General features: G+C 36.2%; 1 protein-coding gene across 1 annotated transcript; it reads right to left on the bottom strand.

The window, feature by feature from the left end:
• Positions 1-1,702: 1,702 nt before the first annotated feature.
• Positions 1,703-7,928, bottom strand: LOC113041876 (G-protein coupled estrogen receptor 1). The gene is made up of 2 exons (XM_026200446.1): positions 7,755-7,928; positions 1,703-4,330 (listed from the first exon to the last, which is right to left on the bottom strand). The coding sequence occupies exon 2, from the start codon at positions 3,909-3,911 to the stop codon at positions 2,850-2,852; it is 1,062 nt and encodes a 353-aa protein (XP_026056231.1). The 5' UTR covers positions 3,912-4,330; positions 7,755-7,928; the 3' UTR covers positions 1,703-2,849.
• Between the last annotated feature and the right edge of the window lie 10,046 nt (positions 7,929-17,974).

Consider the following 17,974-nt stretch of genomic DNA (forward strand, 5'->3'; position numbering starts at 1 on the left):
TTATCATTTGTAATATCTCTATACGAAAGTACTGTACATTTAAATGATTCTTAAATCATCCCGACACATTTTGAACAGTGACACAATCATTTCAAGTTTTATTGTGTATCCATATGAAAGCAGCACTACAGGTGCATCTCAATAAATTAGCATGTTGTGGAAAAGTTCATTTATTTCAGTAATTTAATTTAAATTGTGAAACTAAAATAAAATTAAATTAATTCAATGCACACAGACTGAAATAGTTTAGTTTTTTTTTTTTTTTTTTAATTGTGATGAATTTGGCTCACATTTAACAAAAACCCACCAATTCACTACTATCTCAACAAATTAGAAAACTTCATAAGACCAGTAAAAATATGTTTTTAGTGATTTGTTGGCCTTCTGGAAAGTATGTTAATTTACTGTTCATGCACTCAATACTTGGTAGGAGCTCCTTTTGCTTTAATTACTGCCTCAATTCGGCGTGGCATGGAGGTAATCAGTTTGTGGCACTGCTGAGGTGGTATGGAAGCACAGGTTTCTTTGACAGTGGCTTTCAGCTCATCTGAAAGGTAATTTAACCAACTTTTGGTGCTTTTGGCTGTGTGGGCAAGTGCCAAATCCTGCTGGAAAATGAAACCAGCATCTTCAAAAAGCTGGTCAGCAGAAGGAAGCATGAAGTGCCCCAAAAATGTCTTGGTAAACAGGTGCAATGACTTTGGTTTTAAAAAAACACAATGGACCAACACCAGCAGATGACATTGCACCCTAAATCATCACAGACTGTGGAAACTTAACACTGGACTTCAAGCAATTTGGGCTGTGAGCTGCTTCACCCTTCTTCAGACTCTAGGACCTTGGTTTCCAAATAAAATACAAAACTTGCTCTCATCTGAAAAGAGGACTTTGGACCAATGGGCAACAGTCCAGTTCTTCTTCTCCTTAGCCCAGGTGAGACGCCTCTGACATTGTCTGTGGTTAAGCAAATTCGTTGATATGTCTGTGTGTGTTGGCTTTTGATGCCTTGACCCCAGCCTCAGTCCATTCCTTGTGAAGTTCACTCAAATTCTTGAACTGATTTTGCTTGACAACCCTCATAAGGCTGCAGTTCTCTCGGTTGGTTGAGCATCTATTTCTTACTCAACTTTTCCTTCCATTCAACTTTCTGTTAACATGCTTGGATACAGCACTCTGTGAACAGCCAGCTTCTTTTTCAATGGATGTTGTGGCTTACCCTCCTTGTGAAGGGTGTCAATGATTGTCTACTGGACAACTGTCAGATCAGCAGTCTTCCCCATTATTGTTTAGCCCAGTGAAGAAAATTGAGAGACCATTTTGAAGGCTCGGGAAACCTTTGCAGGTGTTTTGAGTCGATCAGCTGATTGGCATGTCACCATATTCTAATTTGTTGAGAAAGTGAATTGGTGGTTTTTTTTTGTTTAATGTGAGCCAAAATCATCACAATTAAAAGAACCAAAGAATTAAACTACTTCAGTCTGTGTGCTTTGAATCTGTTTAATACAAAAGTCTCACAATTTGAGTTGAATTAATGAAATAAATTAACTTTTATAAAGTTAATTTATAACTTTATAAAAATTTATTTTTATAAATTAACACAACATTCTAATTTACTGAGATGCACCTGTATGTACATTTTGGCGATCTAGCGGTTAATAAACACAACTGCAAACACCCCGTGGAAGAACATTCTAACCGGAGCTACTTCTCCAAGTAAATGTGTATGGTGATTCATGCAGGTATTTGTTACTCCCCAGCGGTGATGACCCGAACAGGCTACAACAGTCCAAAAATAATCACTTATTATAAATGTATCATAGTGATTTGGGATAAGACTTTTTTGGTAGGTAGATGAATTTATGATGTACTCGCTTATTGTTTACATTTTGCAAATTTTGAATACAGACAACTTACATAGTGTTGCTTTATTATCCATATCAGTCTTGACAGTGTACACTTATTTGAGTAACCCCCTATACAGTTCAAAGCAATCTACTGCAATTTCTACTTGTTTTGCTGATAGAGAGCACTCATGAGAAAATAAGTGGAATGAGCATGCAACAAATAACTCTGGGTCAGGTAAACCGCTGTGCTGGACATCACATTTCCGAAGTCACTGCATTATATGCTGGAAACAGGAGCCACAGGAGGGTTTAGTGTCGCTAACACTTGTCCAAATGAGCAGTAATCCACCAAATATGCTTGCATTGAACTGAATTTACTTGAATGTTTCCATAATGATGTATTTGTGTAAACCTAGAGCGATGAACTTTACGTTTTCAAGCATTAGTGCTGTTTACCATTGTTTATGGAATCCCTAAAATTGGCCTGGGAGTAAATCTCACGCTCTTGAATATGACGAAAGATTCTCACGTTTTTAGCATCCCCCCTGAAGGTGTCCTCAATGAAAAATCCTACAAAATATGCATTTATTCAGTCTTGAAGCAGAACAGATTAAGGTGTTGATTGTATCAGTGTCAGTAGCATTAAAATATGAAAAGGAGAATATATGTAACAATAACTCAGATGGGAAATGGGTAGCAGTTGCTTCCAAGACTTTATTTGTTTCCTTAAAATGGACTCAGAGAATATCATCTTCATTGTGACTTGTTGTCGTATTTTGTAAAAGGTAGCCGTAAGCCAAACTCTGCATCTGCGTTTTATAATCCACTTCATGAGCAGGTGATTCACCCTGAATAATCCTTGTTTTGCTCAGCCGACTTTAAGAATTAGGCAGTGTTCAAGGCGTCAAGCTAACCCAAAGCTCTCTCCGTCGATTCATGATCAAGTTCTGGAAAGCGAGGCAAGGCAGATGTCAACCTCAGGAATTACAGGTCGCCACACCTGTGCTACACTTCAGACTCGCTCCTGACATGGATGTGCAAATCCAGGGTATGATTACAGAAGCGGTAAACCACAGACCAGCTGGTCTTTCTCTTGATGAAAAGGCGCAGCTTGTCCCTGAAAGTCTCCCCGAGGAAGCTGTAAATGATCGGGTTTAGGCAGCTGTTGGAGAATGCGGCCAGGTTGACGATGTGTCCAGTCAACGGGTAGTCGTGCCACAGTGTGGTGTCGCTGCGTTTCGACGGGTCTGCTGTGCCTTGGAGCAGCTGGATGCTAATGAAAACATTTTCAGGCAGCCAGCAAATGAAGAACACCAGCACCACCACCACAATCATGCGCAGGGCCTTCTGCCGGCGCGGCCACAGTCCCCTGTGCTTCTGGGATCGCATGAGGGTGCGGACGATCAAGGAGTAGCACAGGCCGATGATGGAGAAGGGCACCAGAAATCCGATCGTCACCTCGAGCCACTGGATCTCAAAGACATTGGCGAAGCAGAAGTGCACCTCGCCGGTGTGTTGTGTCTGCACAATGGTGAAAGGAAGCAAAGTAGCCAGGATAGAGGCCATCCAGATGAGGCTGCAGCTGAGTTTAGCGTGCTGCATGGTCCGCAGTGGACTGCTGCTCAAAGAGTTAGCCAGAGCAATGTATCGGTCGAAACTCATCCATGTCAGGAAGAAGATGCTGCTGTACATGTTCACCTGGAGGAACAGCGACATGAAGGTACAGAGGACGGCGTAGTCGTAGTACTTCTCATTGAGATTGAAGACTTCGATGAGCGAGTCTGCCACAAGAATAAGGTCCGCCACGGCCAGGTTGACGAAGTACAGATCAGGAATGGTCATCTTGTCCCTGTGGTTGAGGTTGACCACCAAAATGAGGATGTTCCCAATGAAGCCAATGGGGAACAATAATATGGTGTACAGGCAGGAGAGAAACAGGCCGATAACGTAAAACTCATAGGTGTCTATGCTTTCTTTCACATCGGTTAGGTTGAAGTCATACGAAGCATTGAACTGCTTAGTGTCATTTACGTAAATCTGAATCACAGTGGTAGTCTGTTCTTCCATACTGGCAGAGTCTCTGTTTTAGATGCTGTGAATGATGCTACATACTTCATTTGTGTCAGTGCCCAGTTTGCCTTGTAGAGAGCATCCTTCATTAAGCCTCCATTCGAATTTTGATGGTGTCTGGTTGTTTACGAGCAGGCGCTCAAGATTTGATAGATTCCACCCAGACAGTTTCGCAAACTGGAGACGCAGCCAGGGTTGAAGACCTCCATTTTCAGGACAGTCTCTCAGCTGTGGAGGCTGCCTGGGCTTGTGTGATCCATGGCAACGACACCAAGAGCCACTCCTTAGGGATTGTGCTTCCTTTTTTTCTTCTGCACACTTTGCTCTCCACACGTGTTTAATCCAGTGCAGTTTGGTCGCCTCCAGTCCATGAGCATGATTTTCTTAGTGCACCAATGACACCACCACGGTGACACCTGATCAAGCGAGAGAGAAATGAGGAAGATAATATCTGAAGAACAAAACATTTTGTCATCATTTATTCACAGTTCTGTAATTCAAAACCTGTATGACTAGATATATGTTATAGTTCATGTAATGAAAATCAAGCCAAAAGTCCAAAACAGCCAACGGACCTTTCGCTGAATGGACACAAACACTAAAAACTTTTTTCTTAATTAAAGAAAGAAAGTCATACAGGTTTGGAATTACATGAGGGAGAGTAATTAAAAAAAAAAATGTAGGTGAACTATTCCTTAAATGCAAGTAATATGTTAAATATCTGCTTTTGCAGCCCTCATACCAGTTTTAATTGATTCACCTTAAGGATTGAGTGTCTACAAGCTTATTAAAATGCAAAGCAATGTCTTAAACAGATGCATTGAAGCACCGTGAGCTGTCATTCACATGTGCTGAACTCGGCCGGCTGTACAACTGCTTCATAGGGATAGATACAATATTTGATTTTTCCCTCAGGAATAGGCTAACTGCATTAGATAACTCTTCATTAAGAACTGATTTTTACTACACTCATGCATTGTGCTTTTGAAGAGAAAGACAGTCCAAGGTAGTGAACTGTAATGATTTTCCACTGACATGGAGTTAACGAGTGTCAAAAGAAGATAGAATCTCATTATAATAGTAATTTCAGATGAATATGCCACGGTATCATGTATATCATGAATAATAATGTATAATGAATTAAATCCAATGCTTCCATGCTAATTAAAATGCTCATTATGCAAGAATTACCATATATTTGTAAAGGGTATATGATGTAGGTATTTAGATACAGGATCTTAATCAAAAATAATTTAGAAAACAAATACAAAATTTTTCTTAGTGAGTACTAAAATTAGGTATGGCAGAAAAAAGATTGTCCTTCAGTCAGCAATTTAGGGCATATCTGACTTTTAATTTCCTACATAGATGAAGTACGCCTAACTCAAATATAGGGATAGAGCCAAATTTAAATGTGCATAATTTTAATAACAATGAAGACTACATCAGTTTTGTATCGAGAAAGAAGCCCAGTGATTTTAATGAGGTCTGTGTGGGCTGTCTGGACTTGAAATACTTTAACCTTTTAAAAGAATCGGCCCGGAATAAATTCTCAATGAAACGGGTCGGCACACTGCAGAAAAGTCTAAGAAGTGAAGCCAGTTTTCCAAAATTAGACCACTTATTTTCAGTATTTGCAGATGGCTTATTATGAGCATAAAGGTACAGAGCACAGTGTAATCAAATGCAATCTTCACATTGATTGACAGTTTGCAATACTTATCTCTCAATTAAAATGTAGGAAATATATATATATATATATTTAGAAAAATATGTCACTTTAAAGTTTCTCTTAATAATTTTATTCCATATATGTTGAACACAACATTTGTATGGCTTATTGAGTGCCCATTAAACTAAACAAATATAAACTAACAACATTATTTAAGGCTTGCTTTCATAATAACAAACAGAACTGTGAGAGTCTTAGTCTGATCCTGTAGCTGTAATTCATTCTCAACTGCAGACCCATTCAGACGAGATCACTGCATAATAGATAAAGGAACATTTGTTATTGCCTAAAATTACATCTCCTTCAAAAGCCCCTTTAGGACAATATAACTCTTTCCCAAAAAGGAATCTGCACATTTACTCACAGATGCAAAATGACACAAGCAATTTGTCAATTTATTAGTGATGGAGTAGTCACATCAACAGAAGACAAGCACCCAGATAATTGAAAGGCTCATTTGGAAAAAGTGTGTGTGTGTGTGTGTGTGTGTGTGTGTGTGTGAGAGAGAGAGAGAGAGAGAGAGAGAGAGAGAGACAACGAAGATAATGACTTCTTTATCAACTATTTGAACTATTCTCTGCAGTGAATCTGTGAAATTAGTGCACCTGTTGAAAAGACTTACACTAGCATGAATCTGCATGATGTTCCAGGCTGGTTTATTCTGGTTCATGGTGCTTTGGTGCTGGTCTAGCAGGTGCACCAGCATAGTCATGCTATTCTAATACAAAACTAAACAGGTGAAGCAGGTCGACCAGCGTAGTCTTTCTGGTGAAGCCGGTTGACCAAAATAGTCTTGGTTAATTGAGTTAATTGTCATATTCTGTTTGGGTTATGACTGCATGACCCTTTCAATAGCTCATTCAAGAATCAAGTTGATATTCCATAACTTTCATTGCCAAATTTTACATGTTACTTATACTTAAGGACTGACTGAACCCAGATATAAAACAAATACAATACATTTTCATGATATGTCATGACGTTGTATTATGTTGTTTATAGTATTTATACATTTTTATATTTCCAGTTTTAATTTTACTTTAGATTTTCATTATTTGTAATATTTATATTTAGCTCTATTGATTTCAGTTGTATACATTTTAGTTATTCAACATATTTTAAAAGTAATATTTCTAATTCTCATTTATGTTTTTCTAGTTTATATTTTAAGTATATATATAAGTTTATATAATAAGTATATTTTAGCTTTTTTATTATTATTATAATAGTTTTAGTTAACAACAATAATCCTGACACACATTAGCAGTACATTCCAAAGAGTTTACTTTTATTTTTTTTGTTGTGTGTTTTTTCTGTAGGAAACCGCAGCGTGGGTATTACATTGGAAACAGTAATTTTCTTTTCTGTATGACTACTTTGACGAGGTTTCAAAGTTAATTTCAAAGTTACTGTATTTTTCCACATATGTGACCCTGGACCACAAAACCAGTCATGGGGTAATTTATTATATTTATTTATTTTTTATTGAGATTTATATAATAAGCTTTCCACTGATGTATGGTTTATTAGGACAGGACAATATTTAGATTATTTGAAAATCTGGAATCTGAGGGTGCAAAAAAAAAAAAAGCCTTTAAAGTTGTCCAAATTAAGTCCTTAGCAATGCATATTACTGATGATAATACATTTTTGAAATATCAGTATATGATATTACAAAACATCTTGATGGAGCAAGATCTTTACTTAATATCCTAAAGATTTTTGGCATAAAAGAAAAATCTATAATTTTAACCCATACAATGTATTGTTAGCTATTTCTACAAATAGTGACCCTGGTTTTGTGGTCCAGGGTCACATATAGCATTGGGCTCTCAGGTACCTGAATATAAAGAATGAAAGTCTATAATGACAAAACATTTGTATCAAGAAACCTGGTGGAAACACCAGCACACCAGCATTGAAGAAAACACACACACACACACACACACACACACACACAATTTTCTAGCCGTTTTAGACTTTTCAACTGGTTTTATCCCACAAATAAACTTAATGTCTAATAACTAAGCTATTATGCGACTCGTTTACTAATTTTATTAATTAATAAAATCCATGAATAGAAAATAAGAGAGTCAAAAGTCACTCACTTTATTCACGAGGGCTTGTGATGCAGTCAGTGTAGAGTTGCTACAGATTTGTAATTCCTTTACCGGGACAAGATCCACTGTCTGCGCCACCTACTGTTATTAGACAACTGGATGCTGTCAGGAAGAAGGTCCAGAGAAGAATATAACTACAGCTTCCCTCCTTTGTGGCCACTAGTTCACTAGCCACCCCTCTGCCTCCTCCTTCTCTTCTCTCTCTCCTCTCAGCTCTGACTTTCTTCCGCACACATGTGGACAGCATCAATAGCAGGAGACCCACCAATGGCTGTTACCTAGCGCAGGACATATGGCCGCTGTCGCGACTCATTTCATCTCTGTTTCAACTGCGGAGACATCCATGACACTAGTGCTCATTAGTCTAATTGTAAACGAAGATTTCACAAGGGCAGGTTGGTTTAAATGCTCCAGACCTGGAATGAGACCTCCCTGATGCAATGAGTTTGATTATGAATAATCGACAACTGTGTCATTTATGTCACAACGTCTCTGAGAGAATGGAAACTATTCATAATAAGATTGTGTGAGAAGTTAATCGTGCAGGACAGTGTTAGATGGAGAACTGAAATGACCCTTTGCTTGGAGAACGAGGGGCAGCAAAGCTTTTGAGATTACTGAGTCACAAACTATTATGTTTGTAATTCGATTTTCTGGAGAGGGACGGATTCTGTTCACTTTTTCAGCCTCTCTGCGTCGAGATGGGTTTACAGAAAGCTCGAAGGCTCTTTTATGTGCCGTCAACTATACGTCTTCAAAGAGGTTTGTGTAGAACAACCTGAAGTCAATGGTTCGGGGAGGCTGTCTGTAATGAATCCCTGTCAGGCTGTCCGTATGAATCCTCTTTGTTATCATAGAAAGAACAATTCAGACTTGAAAGTCAAAAGATATATAGAACCATCCACGTTATTTTTCAAAACGGAGGAACGATTTTTCTGTGAGACTTCCGGTTCATTAGCGGCTGTAGGGAAATAACGAGAAGAACTGTTTGCACTACAATCCAGTGTGTTCATAATTAAGATAATACATTAAAATAATATGCTAAGACACTGCAGTTTACAGTATCAAGAAGAAGAATGAGCTGTTTTGTACAGCTAAAAATAACTGGAAGTGAATGTCACCCGAATCCAGACAGAGCAGCTTATATTGTCAATCAATCAATCAATCAGTCAGTCTGTCTGTAGTTGTTTTCTGGATTTCGTTCAGTTTTGGAGAAAGCCTCTGGGGAATTGGTCTCTTGGGTCCGGTCCATAACCCTTTGCTGGTCATAATTTCAAGTGAAGGATAAAAGAAGTTAGCCAGCACTACTAAAAGAATAAATAAAAATCTTTTGTATTGCTGTCAAACAAAGGAGGACCAAATTTGATCACCTTGAATTATGTCCAGCTGTGAATTAAAACACAACTGGCTTCTGGGCTCTGCTTCTAAAGATCTAAACACTTTAGTTTAAACAGTCGTTTTTAGAATGCTAATTAACTGACAGTTAACTAGAACCTAATAAAAACACATGGTATATCATTTTTGTTATGATCAAATATGCAGTTATAAATATTGGCATCCAGCACATACTTTTTTCATTATTTTGCTTTCATAAGGGGCCTTTTGCTTCAAAATTATTTGTTTTACAGTTTGAATTAGCTTACAAACCTATCTATTTGTTTGATTGTTCATATATTTGTTTTTAAAAACCTTTGGTAATGGGTTAAATGATTCGGTTTAATAAATACATTATAATTAGCATAAACATTGAGAAAAAGGAAGATTATTTACATGTCTTTTTGCCAAAGTTTCCATTTCCCGGGAGTCACAATTTCATTGAAACATCAGGTTTGTGTCAGGTTGAAGGCGAAATGTGGTAACAGTTAAATACTGGATTTGGGGTCATTAAAATAAGTTAAATAAAATGAACTTCTTAAAATTAATTCTTAAAATAAAAGAACTTAAAAATGAAATGAATCACTTTAACATATTATTTCAAAATGACTGATATTTAACAGTGTTTTTTTTCTTCTTCTTCTTCTTTTTTTTCTTTCTTGTATTATTTATATATCATATATATATTCCTTAATATTTTGGATTACCTTTTATTTTTTATAATCTTAGTTTAAGGTTTAGTAATTTTCTCATTTTATCAGTTTTTCCTTTGGACAGTATAGCTTTCTTTCTTTTTTTCTGTTCTTGTGTTATTTAACAAGAGCAACAGAAATATTTACAGATAGTTGATGAGTTTCTAATTTGCTACCTTATATGCTGTTAATTTTAGGTCAAATAAAATTTAAACAGATTGTTAGATAATTCATAGAACAAGCGATTCATTCCTGAAGAATTATTATTATTATTTTTATGCTTGTTCTTTTAATTACAGTCCGAAAGTCTTCACCTGCTCCCAAGTAACATTTTCCCAGAGGTGTTGCTCTTAAATAGAGGTTGTTGTTTGTCTCCCTCTATTAAACTTTCTATCAATGCAATTTTTGCAGGGACTCATGGAACAATCTGGAGGGAACTGATTCATTATGATGCCGGGAACAACTGATGAGTTCCACTGCCATCCCGTGTCCCTCTGCAGGGAGGTAATTACATCTGTCGGGTGGCAACATGTGGTGGAAGCTTGGTGCTCTACAGACTGCGTGTATTAGAGTTAAATGCAAACTGAGTGTCACAATCTTCCCTCACTTCACACATTTACGTGTTAATGGCGTGGCGTGATGTTCTAGGAACTGCGCTCTGTCTAAAAACAGTCCTACTGTGAGCTCTGAAGATCCATCAAATGAGTTGAGACACTGAAAAATAGTGCTGTAGCATCATAACTGACTGAAAGGAGAGTTTGATCTAACATCAATCAACTGAATGAGAACGGAAAGGACCTGTATTACTGCATCTATTCACAAGGGTTGTTCTCCACACAAAATAAGTGAGCCACTGACTGTTAGGTTAGTTAGACTTAGACTGTTAGACTGTTAAGTTAGGGGTTGATGGATTCAAGATTGGAATATATATATATATATATATATATATATATATATATATATATATATATATATATATATATATATATATATATATATATATATATATATATATATATATATATATATATATATATATATATATAAGCTGAAATCAACCAAAGCTCAATTGTGCCTCTACATAAATAAAAACAAAAATGTAACTTTTAGTGCTGGGCAACGATTAATTTAAAAAAGAGAGAAAGAAATGCGATTAATCGCATTATTGTCTGTGATTAATCGCAATTAATCAGATTGTTATGCACAAAACAAAAAATGCATTCAAAAGTAGTATATTGTGCACTTTTTCATTTAAAAATACTGCTATATTAACAAAAGTGTAATAGCATTTGGTTTGCAAACACTTTAAACAAATAAGGTGCATTTTTACAGCAGTATCTTTTACATAGCAGTTAAAATATTTATTTTAAATCTTTTTTAAAAAGATCTTCCGATATGTGCTGCATGATTGCGTGAATATTTCTGTGTGGCAAAGGTGATAGATGTGTACAGAAATATATTGTCAGAGGGCCGTGTGTTACCACATCCCATACGACTCAAAATAATGAACCACAAAGTTAACAAATAATGCACTCCACTGTGTTGGGCGAGAGAGCTTCTCTGTTGTCTTCACGTGCTATCAGAAACGTTCTATTTCCCATTTCTAAAGTTGTGATTGCAGCTCGTTGCATTCTTTTCTGTTAAAAATAACACTGGACAGTGGTTTGTGAATGTTGATGCTTTGCCTAAATAATTTGATCAGTAGCACCCCCTCCTGTGACCCATGGTTTGTCTCATGTAATCTTTTGTATGTCTTCACCTTAACATGCAAACATGCAGCATATACACTGACAGATTCTGAGTGCAGCATGGACAGTGTGATGGGATCCAACCCAGAGCTAAATGACTTCACAACACAGGAAACATGGCTAACATTAGGATTGAAGCATTGTGTCAAAATGCCTACAAAGCTGTCTAGCATCAGGCAGCTGCAGCTGACATTGACTTGATCCAGAACAAGCATTGTTCTGTAATAGGAAGCTTTATGAATGGATTGTGTTCAGGGATTTTCATGTTTTTGCAGTGAATTATAAGTGCTATATTGTGCTATATTGTGCTATTATTTCTGAATGTCCATTCAACGGAAATATCATCCTGTTGCAATATTCTTTTTGAACACAGGGTGGAGATAAAGTGTTAATTATGGATATATTGTCTCCGAAAAAAAAAAAAATATATATATTTTTCTTTTCCTTAATGACAAATTCCTTTATGTAGGTGACTTGAATGAAATTCCCTGGGAATGCATCAACATTACCATTATAGCATTAGATGTTCAAATGCTTTGTTGAATGGTTTGGTCAGATGCTATTTTCAGTGGTCAAGACAAGAGCGCCGAGGCTTTCACAAAGGTCAGTGGCCTTGAGCGAGTCAATGCAGAGATTGTTGTGACAGAGTCGTGCACCTGTGGGAACCGAGGCCAGCATTGTGCTCCAGCTGTCTCCTCAGTAACAAGCAGCTAAACACAGCGCCTGACACCCTGCTGCCTCACCCGACCGCAGCACCCCGGGGTATGGGTGACAAGAAAACACCTCTTTTATGACCTCTTCCTCTATCTCTTTGTTCGTTTGAAAGCTGTGGTTTATAATGATAGACTTCTCTTACTTATTATTTTTTTTTATTTCACTTTGGTATTATTTTTTAATATGAATAATATTTCACACAGTACACTGATGATCAGCCTTTCACTTTGAATGCTTTACTGTAAAAATTAGCAACTCACTGTCCAACAAAATGTGATGCAATCCAACTGGTTCTTTATGTTGAAGCTGTGTAAATAATTTATAAAAATATCAAATTCTGGTTTGTGTGTGTGTGTGCACTTTGGATGGGTTAAATACAGAGCACGAATTCTAAGTATGGGTCACCATCCTTGGCTGAATGTCACTTCACTTTCACTTACATTTTTGCTTTAATAACAGCAGCACATGAGGTGCATGAACTCAACATATTTGTATAAAACCCAGTGATTCCCAGCATGTTTTCTAGCATGATTTGAGGTGATCCAAACACCATCTGAACAAACGGACATCTGTACGAAATTGTATTGATATGTATTTATTTAGTGGTTTCAGAAGTTTCACACACACACACACACACACATATATATTAAGAGTGTAACGAGACGAGACTGGGTTCACAAGAATGAGACGAGATGAGATTTTTAGACTTTTTTAAAGAAATCCTCAATGATGAAATATATAGGTGAAAATAGTTTTTTATTCAACTGAAAAACACAAAATGCAAATGATTTTGGTGCATTTTGAAATCAACTTGTACTTTATGAATAAAACATCTATTTTAATAATTTGCAAGTAATTGCACAAAAATTATAAATAGTAAATAAAAATAAATAATAAATAGCATGATATATATATATATATATATATATTATTATTATTATTATTAAAGTGGAAATCAGTTTACTAAATAATACATTTTAAAGGGATATTTATTATTATTATTAAAGGGACTCAGCGAGGCTGAGTAATGTAGGGCTCTATGAAATCCATTTAATTTTATTCCCTAAAGTTTGTTTTATTTTTTTCAAAATTCTGTTTTATTTTAATTATTTTTTCTATTTGATTGTTCTGTTTTTTTTTTTTTTTTTTTTTTAAATAAAAAGCAATATAAAATATCTAAAAAAAATTCAAATAAAAAGCAATAACTACTTTTTTAATAGTTAAATAGTATTAATTAAAAGGCATGTCTAATTAATTAAAATCATGAAATGTACACTTTTTTACATCAATGTATTAAAAGTTTAACAAAAATTAAACATTTAGGGCCTATATATTAATAATATATTTTAAAAAATATAGTTATTTTCCCGCTTATCATGAAATGTTATGGAGAAAAATTATATTAAGATGTGGGATATATATATATATATATATATATATATATATATATATATATATATTTTTTTTTTTTTTTAATCCTTAAATGTTCTGGTTATTTCAAAATTCAAATTATATTTTTAATCCCGTCTCAGACAATGGACCATACTGTACATTTCATTGATGCACACGAATGAAAAAGTAGTTTATCTAATCTGAGAGTGTTAATGCATTACTAGAGATACATGTGAAATGTATTTTCAAGGTTGGATGACTGGAACATTATTATGAAACATTTAAACATTTAGGTCACGATATATTGACCCATAAATTGAGCTATGAGAGCAAACATGAAATATGTTGACTATGTCAAAGTGTTTTTGGAAACGACACTTAACAGAAAGAAACCATGTCAAGATGATGTCTTCTAGAGCTCCATTTCTGTGGTCTGGTGGGGACGCACTTGTCTCGTTGAGTAGAAGGACACAAGGGACATTCTCACTTAAAAAAGACACCCACTCCCTGCCTTCCAACCCACACAACCACTGCGTCCAACACAGCCATCCTGGCCACTCGTCCCTGTGTGGTTTCCATGGTCCACTTCTTAGATCTTTATGCTGACACCAAGATTTCATTGTTGTTGTATTTCCAAATCTCTGGTACATTTGCAAAGAAGAAAAATACAGAGAGCGTAGAGGATTGGGTTTCAGCCATCTGCTGGAGTCTGGGCCTCTCCAGCATGGCTGGACTGTCTTTCCACATCGGCTCTGATTTATCAAAGCATTCAGTTCATGCCAGATCATTTTGATGGTGCAAAAGGAGGAAGGGAGCGTGTAATCGCCTAAGGCATTCAATGTGCCAATCACAGATATTTCTGGTGGAAAAATGATAACATTATCTAAAGAGTGATAAATCTGGGTCCCATGACTGAAGTGACCCATCCCATTTTCACGCGCTTATCGGGGATAGAATAGAGGTGGGTTGGGTAAACCAGACATGTAAATACAAAGCTCCTGACCCATTTTTATAATGTCATACAGATAGAAAAGGGGTCACCCATTTGATAGTTTTAAATCTTTTCGTCAGGCTGTCATTGAATGTTATATATATATATATGTGAACACAGTATGTTGTTTCACCATAATGTGTTAACTGAATGAGTTGGATTGCCTGATGTGACCCTGAACTTCCAAAAAGAATCGTTGTCCTAATTTCTGTAAGAGATCTGGGCAAGAGCCAAGTCAAACAGCAAAAAGTTTAAGAGATAAACCAAATGTGCAACCTTGGTGGTCTACTGTGGCCAATTTAAGCTGGGGTCTGCAAAACAATTACTTTTTAAGCTCAACCCAAGTTTACTTTGAAACAAGACCAGAGAACATTAGAGACCCCGGCTTCTTAGGGGTAAATTGAGCTCATGTCCGGAGTTAGAACATTATTCGGGATGTGTTATCCAATACGTGGGATTTAAAACTTGTTGTGCAAACCTCTTGCCTTTTTGCCGGTGGACTTTGAACTAATTATTCAGAGGCTTTCCGATTAAGGAAACTGTGAAGTCATGTTTTGAGGCCATTGGAATGATGAGAGGTTCCATGAAGAGAATAAACGTGGGCTGTTTCAGCATCACTAAAAAACAAAACTGTCGCGGTCGCTTGCCTTTTCTTTGGGCGGGACATACTAACAGGATGTTGAACTTTCATGCCGTTGTGCATGTTGAGAGATGTGTGAGGTGAGGTCAATATCCTAGTTGGCATCAATTGCTGCAAAAAGAGAAAGTGTATTGATTATAGCTTGTGCTTTTGAGATAAACGGTTAGGTCCTGTTTTGCCCTTCTTGAATTATTAATGGAGGAAGGCATCCATGGCATCCATTATTTTATTCAGTCCATATGTGGTTTATTCTATACAGATGTAGAAATGAAAAACAGCTGAGCGGATCTGTGTTATGACAGTTCTGGATTTAGCAGACCCAGCAAATCTGGGTTTTGTTTAGGTTGAGTGTACAAAACAATTCCTGCATGCTTTGGCAAAAACAAGAGTTTGAACATGCATATATGAAGCGGAGGCATGCAGAGGCAGTGACATGATTATGAAAGGTCCCCTTCAAAGTAGATTAAAGCGCTGTTCTTAATGCAACGGTGCCTCCATTTGGTTAAGCTCAAATTTCATCTCCTCTTAAGTAATTACAAATGTGGCCAGTCAAGAACAGTTTGGCAGATGGATCTATTGTAATTAAAATGACAAAAAACACAAAATATATGTCTGTAATGCTTTTCACCAGACACGATCAGTTGCACATTTACTGGTGTTTCTTTAACAATGAAAATGTTGGCCCTGTGGAAAATTGACTTTTCAGGCATAATTTTACACACACACACACACACACACACACACACACACACACACACACACACACACACACACATATGTGTGGACATATTCAACGTAAATGTTAAATGTAATTCTTATTTAACATGGCTTTTATATTTTTTTAAATTAAGACGTGGATAAAATAATAAAATCTCTTAATTAAGACTAAACAAAAATAATATAATGTTATTGTCTCCTTTGATTTCATCCAGTGTGTATAAATTAAAAGAAATTAAACGAAATAAATAAACAATTAAATAATGTTATTGTTTTGCTTGATTTCTTTGTTAAAATAAAATAAAATAAAATGTTTCCAAGTACGTGACCTTCATGAAACAAAAACAAGATGGTTAAAGAAATACACTTACGATAAAGTTCGGGAGTGTTATGCCAAACAGCATGGAATTGTTCGTGTTTCCTGATTGGTTCCTTGTCTAACATTCCGATACTCACCCTGGATCCATTGTTCCATATCGGACAATGTTGTTCTTGTGTTGTGGCAGACGGATATGTTGTGACGGGGGTGTTCAGAAGCCAAAACAATTCTCAGAATGTCTAAAATGTTCTTCTTCCACAAGAGTTTTGTGGCTTGGTTTGGGGACACCACAGGCACTTCGGAGAGACTGCACACAGTGCTGCAGCCTGAATGGGCCCCTCGGTCTACTATGACCATGCTTGCTTGATTCCAGGCATGCACACACATAATCACACACACATACTGTTGACTAGAGGTGCTCCCACTGCAAGTCAGTATATAACAAATCCAATGTGAGTTCTTATTCTGCGAGCATCAACATTGCTGCAGCGTCTTAAGTCAGCTAAGTAAACTTTTTTTTTTAAAATAGCCAACACTGGACTGTCTCTTTACAATTTACTCTACAAACATTTAGATGGTTTGGAAGCATGCATTCTTATCCAAACTGCAAACATTATTATTATTTTTATTTTTTATTTTCATAAATAACGCCAATAAAATAAAGTCCTTTTCAATGTTAAAGGGGACATCAGATGCAAAATTCACTTTTACATGGTGTTTCCATATTAATGTCTTAGCAGTGTGTGGATACAAGCACCCTACAATAATAAAAATCCATTCGCTTCTTTTTCTTAAACCTCCCAAAAAACCAAACAGTCTCAATTATAAAGTTTTTTGATTTTCTAAGCTGCATGATATCATTCTGCTCAGGCCCCGCCCACGACTGCTGACGGACCGTCCATTATCAGCATATAGCTGTCCTCATTCAGTTGTAGGCTACACTGTCCGTTATTTTCTCCGCGCTCAAATGGCTGTAGCAACAACAACATCTCGTAAGCAATGCACGTGTTTTGTTAAAGTGATGTAAAAGTGAACATAAGAGTGACATCAGAACCACTGAGGGCGCAGTAGATTAGTTTGGTTTTTCATGGTAATGTGTCACCAGTTACACAAAAAACAGAAGAGGTAGTGGGTGAGCAGAGCTCATTATCATTTAAAGAGACATGGACCAAACAAGTCGCTGTGAACAGAGCTGTTTTTGACAAGGTAAAAAAAAAAGGTATTGTTTAACGCGATCATTGATGAATTTTAAAAGCACTTTTGCAGACATTTCATAAAGACCATAAATAATCATACCAAACTGAAAATGGGAATCCAATGTCCCCTTTAAAAAAAAGTGTGTTTTTTCTATTTTGCACTATTTTGTAAGCAGATGCACCGTATTGCACCAAACACCATATTGTTAAAAAAAAAAAAAAAAAAAAAAAAAAAAAAAAATATATATATATATATATATATATATATATATATATATATATATATATATATATATATATATATATATATATATATATATATATATATACTGGCAGCTGGAGATTTTGTAGGAAACATCCCAGGGAACACATGCTAAGAGAAAATTGTTTGCCTTTATGCAATGTAAATCACTTTGGATAAAAGT

Source organism: Carassius auratus, chromosome 3 (assembly GCF_003368295.1).
Source record: "Carassius auratus strain Wakin chromosome 3, ASM336829v1, whole genome shotgun sequence".
Classification (NCBI taxonomy): domain Eukaryota; kingdom Metazoa; phylum Chordata; class Actinopteri; order Cypriniformes; family Cyprinidae; genus Carassius; species Carassius auratus.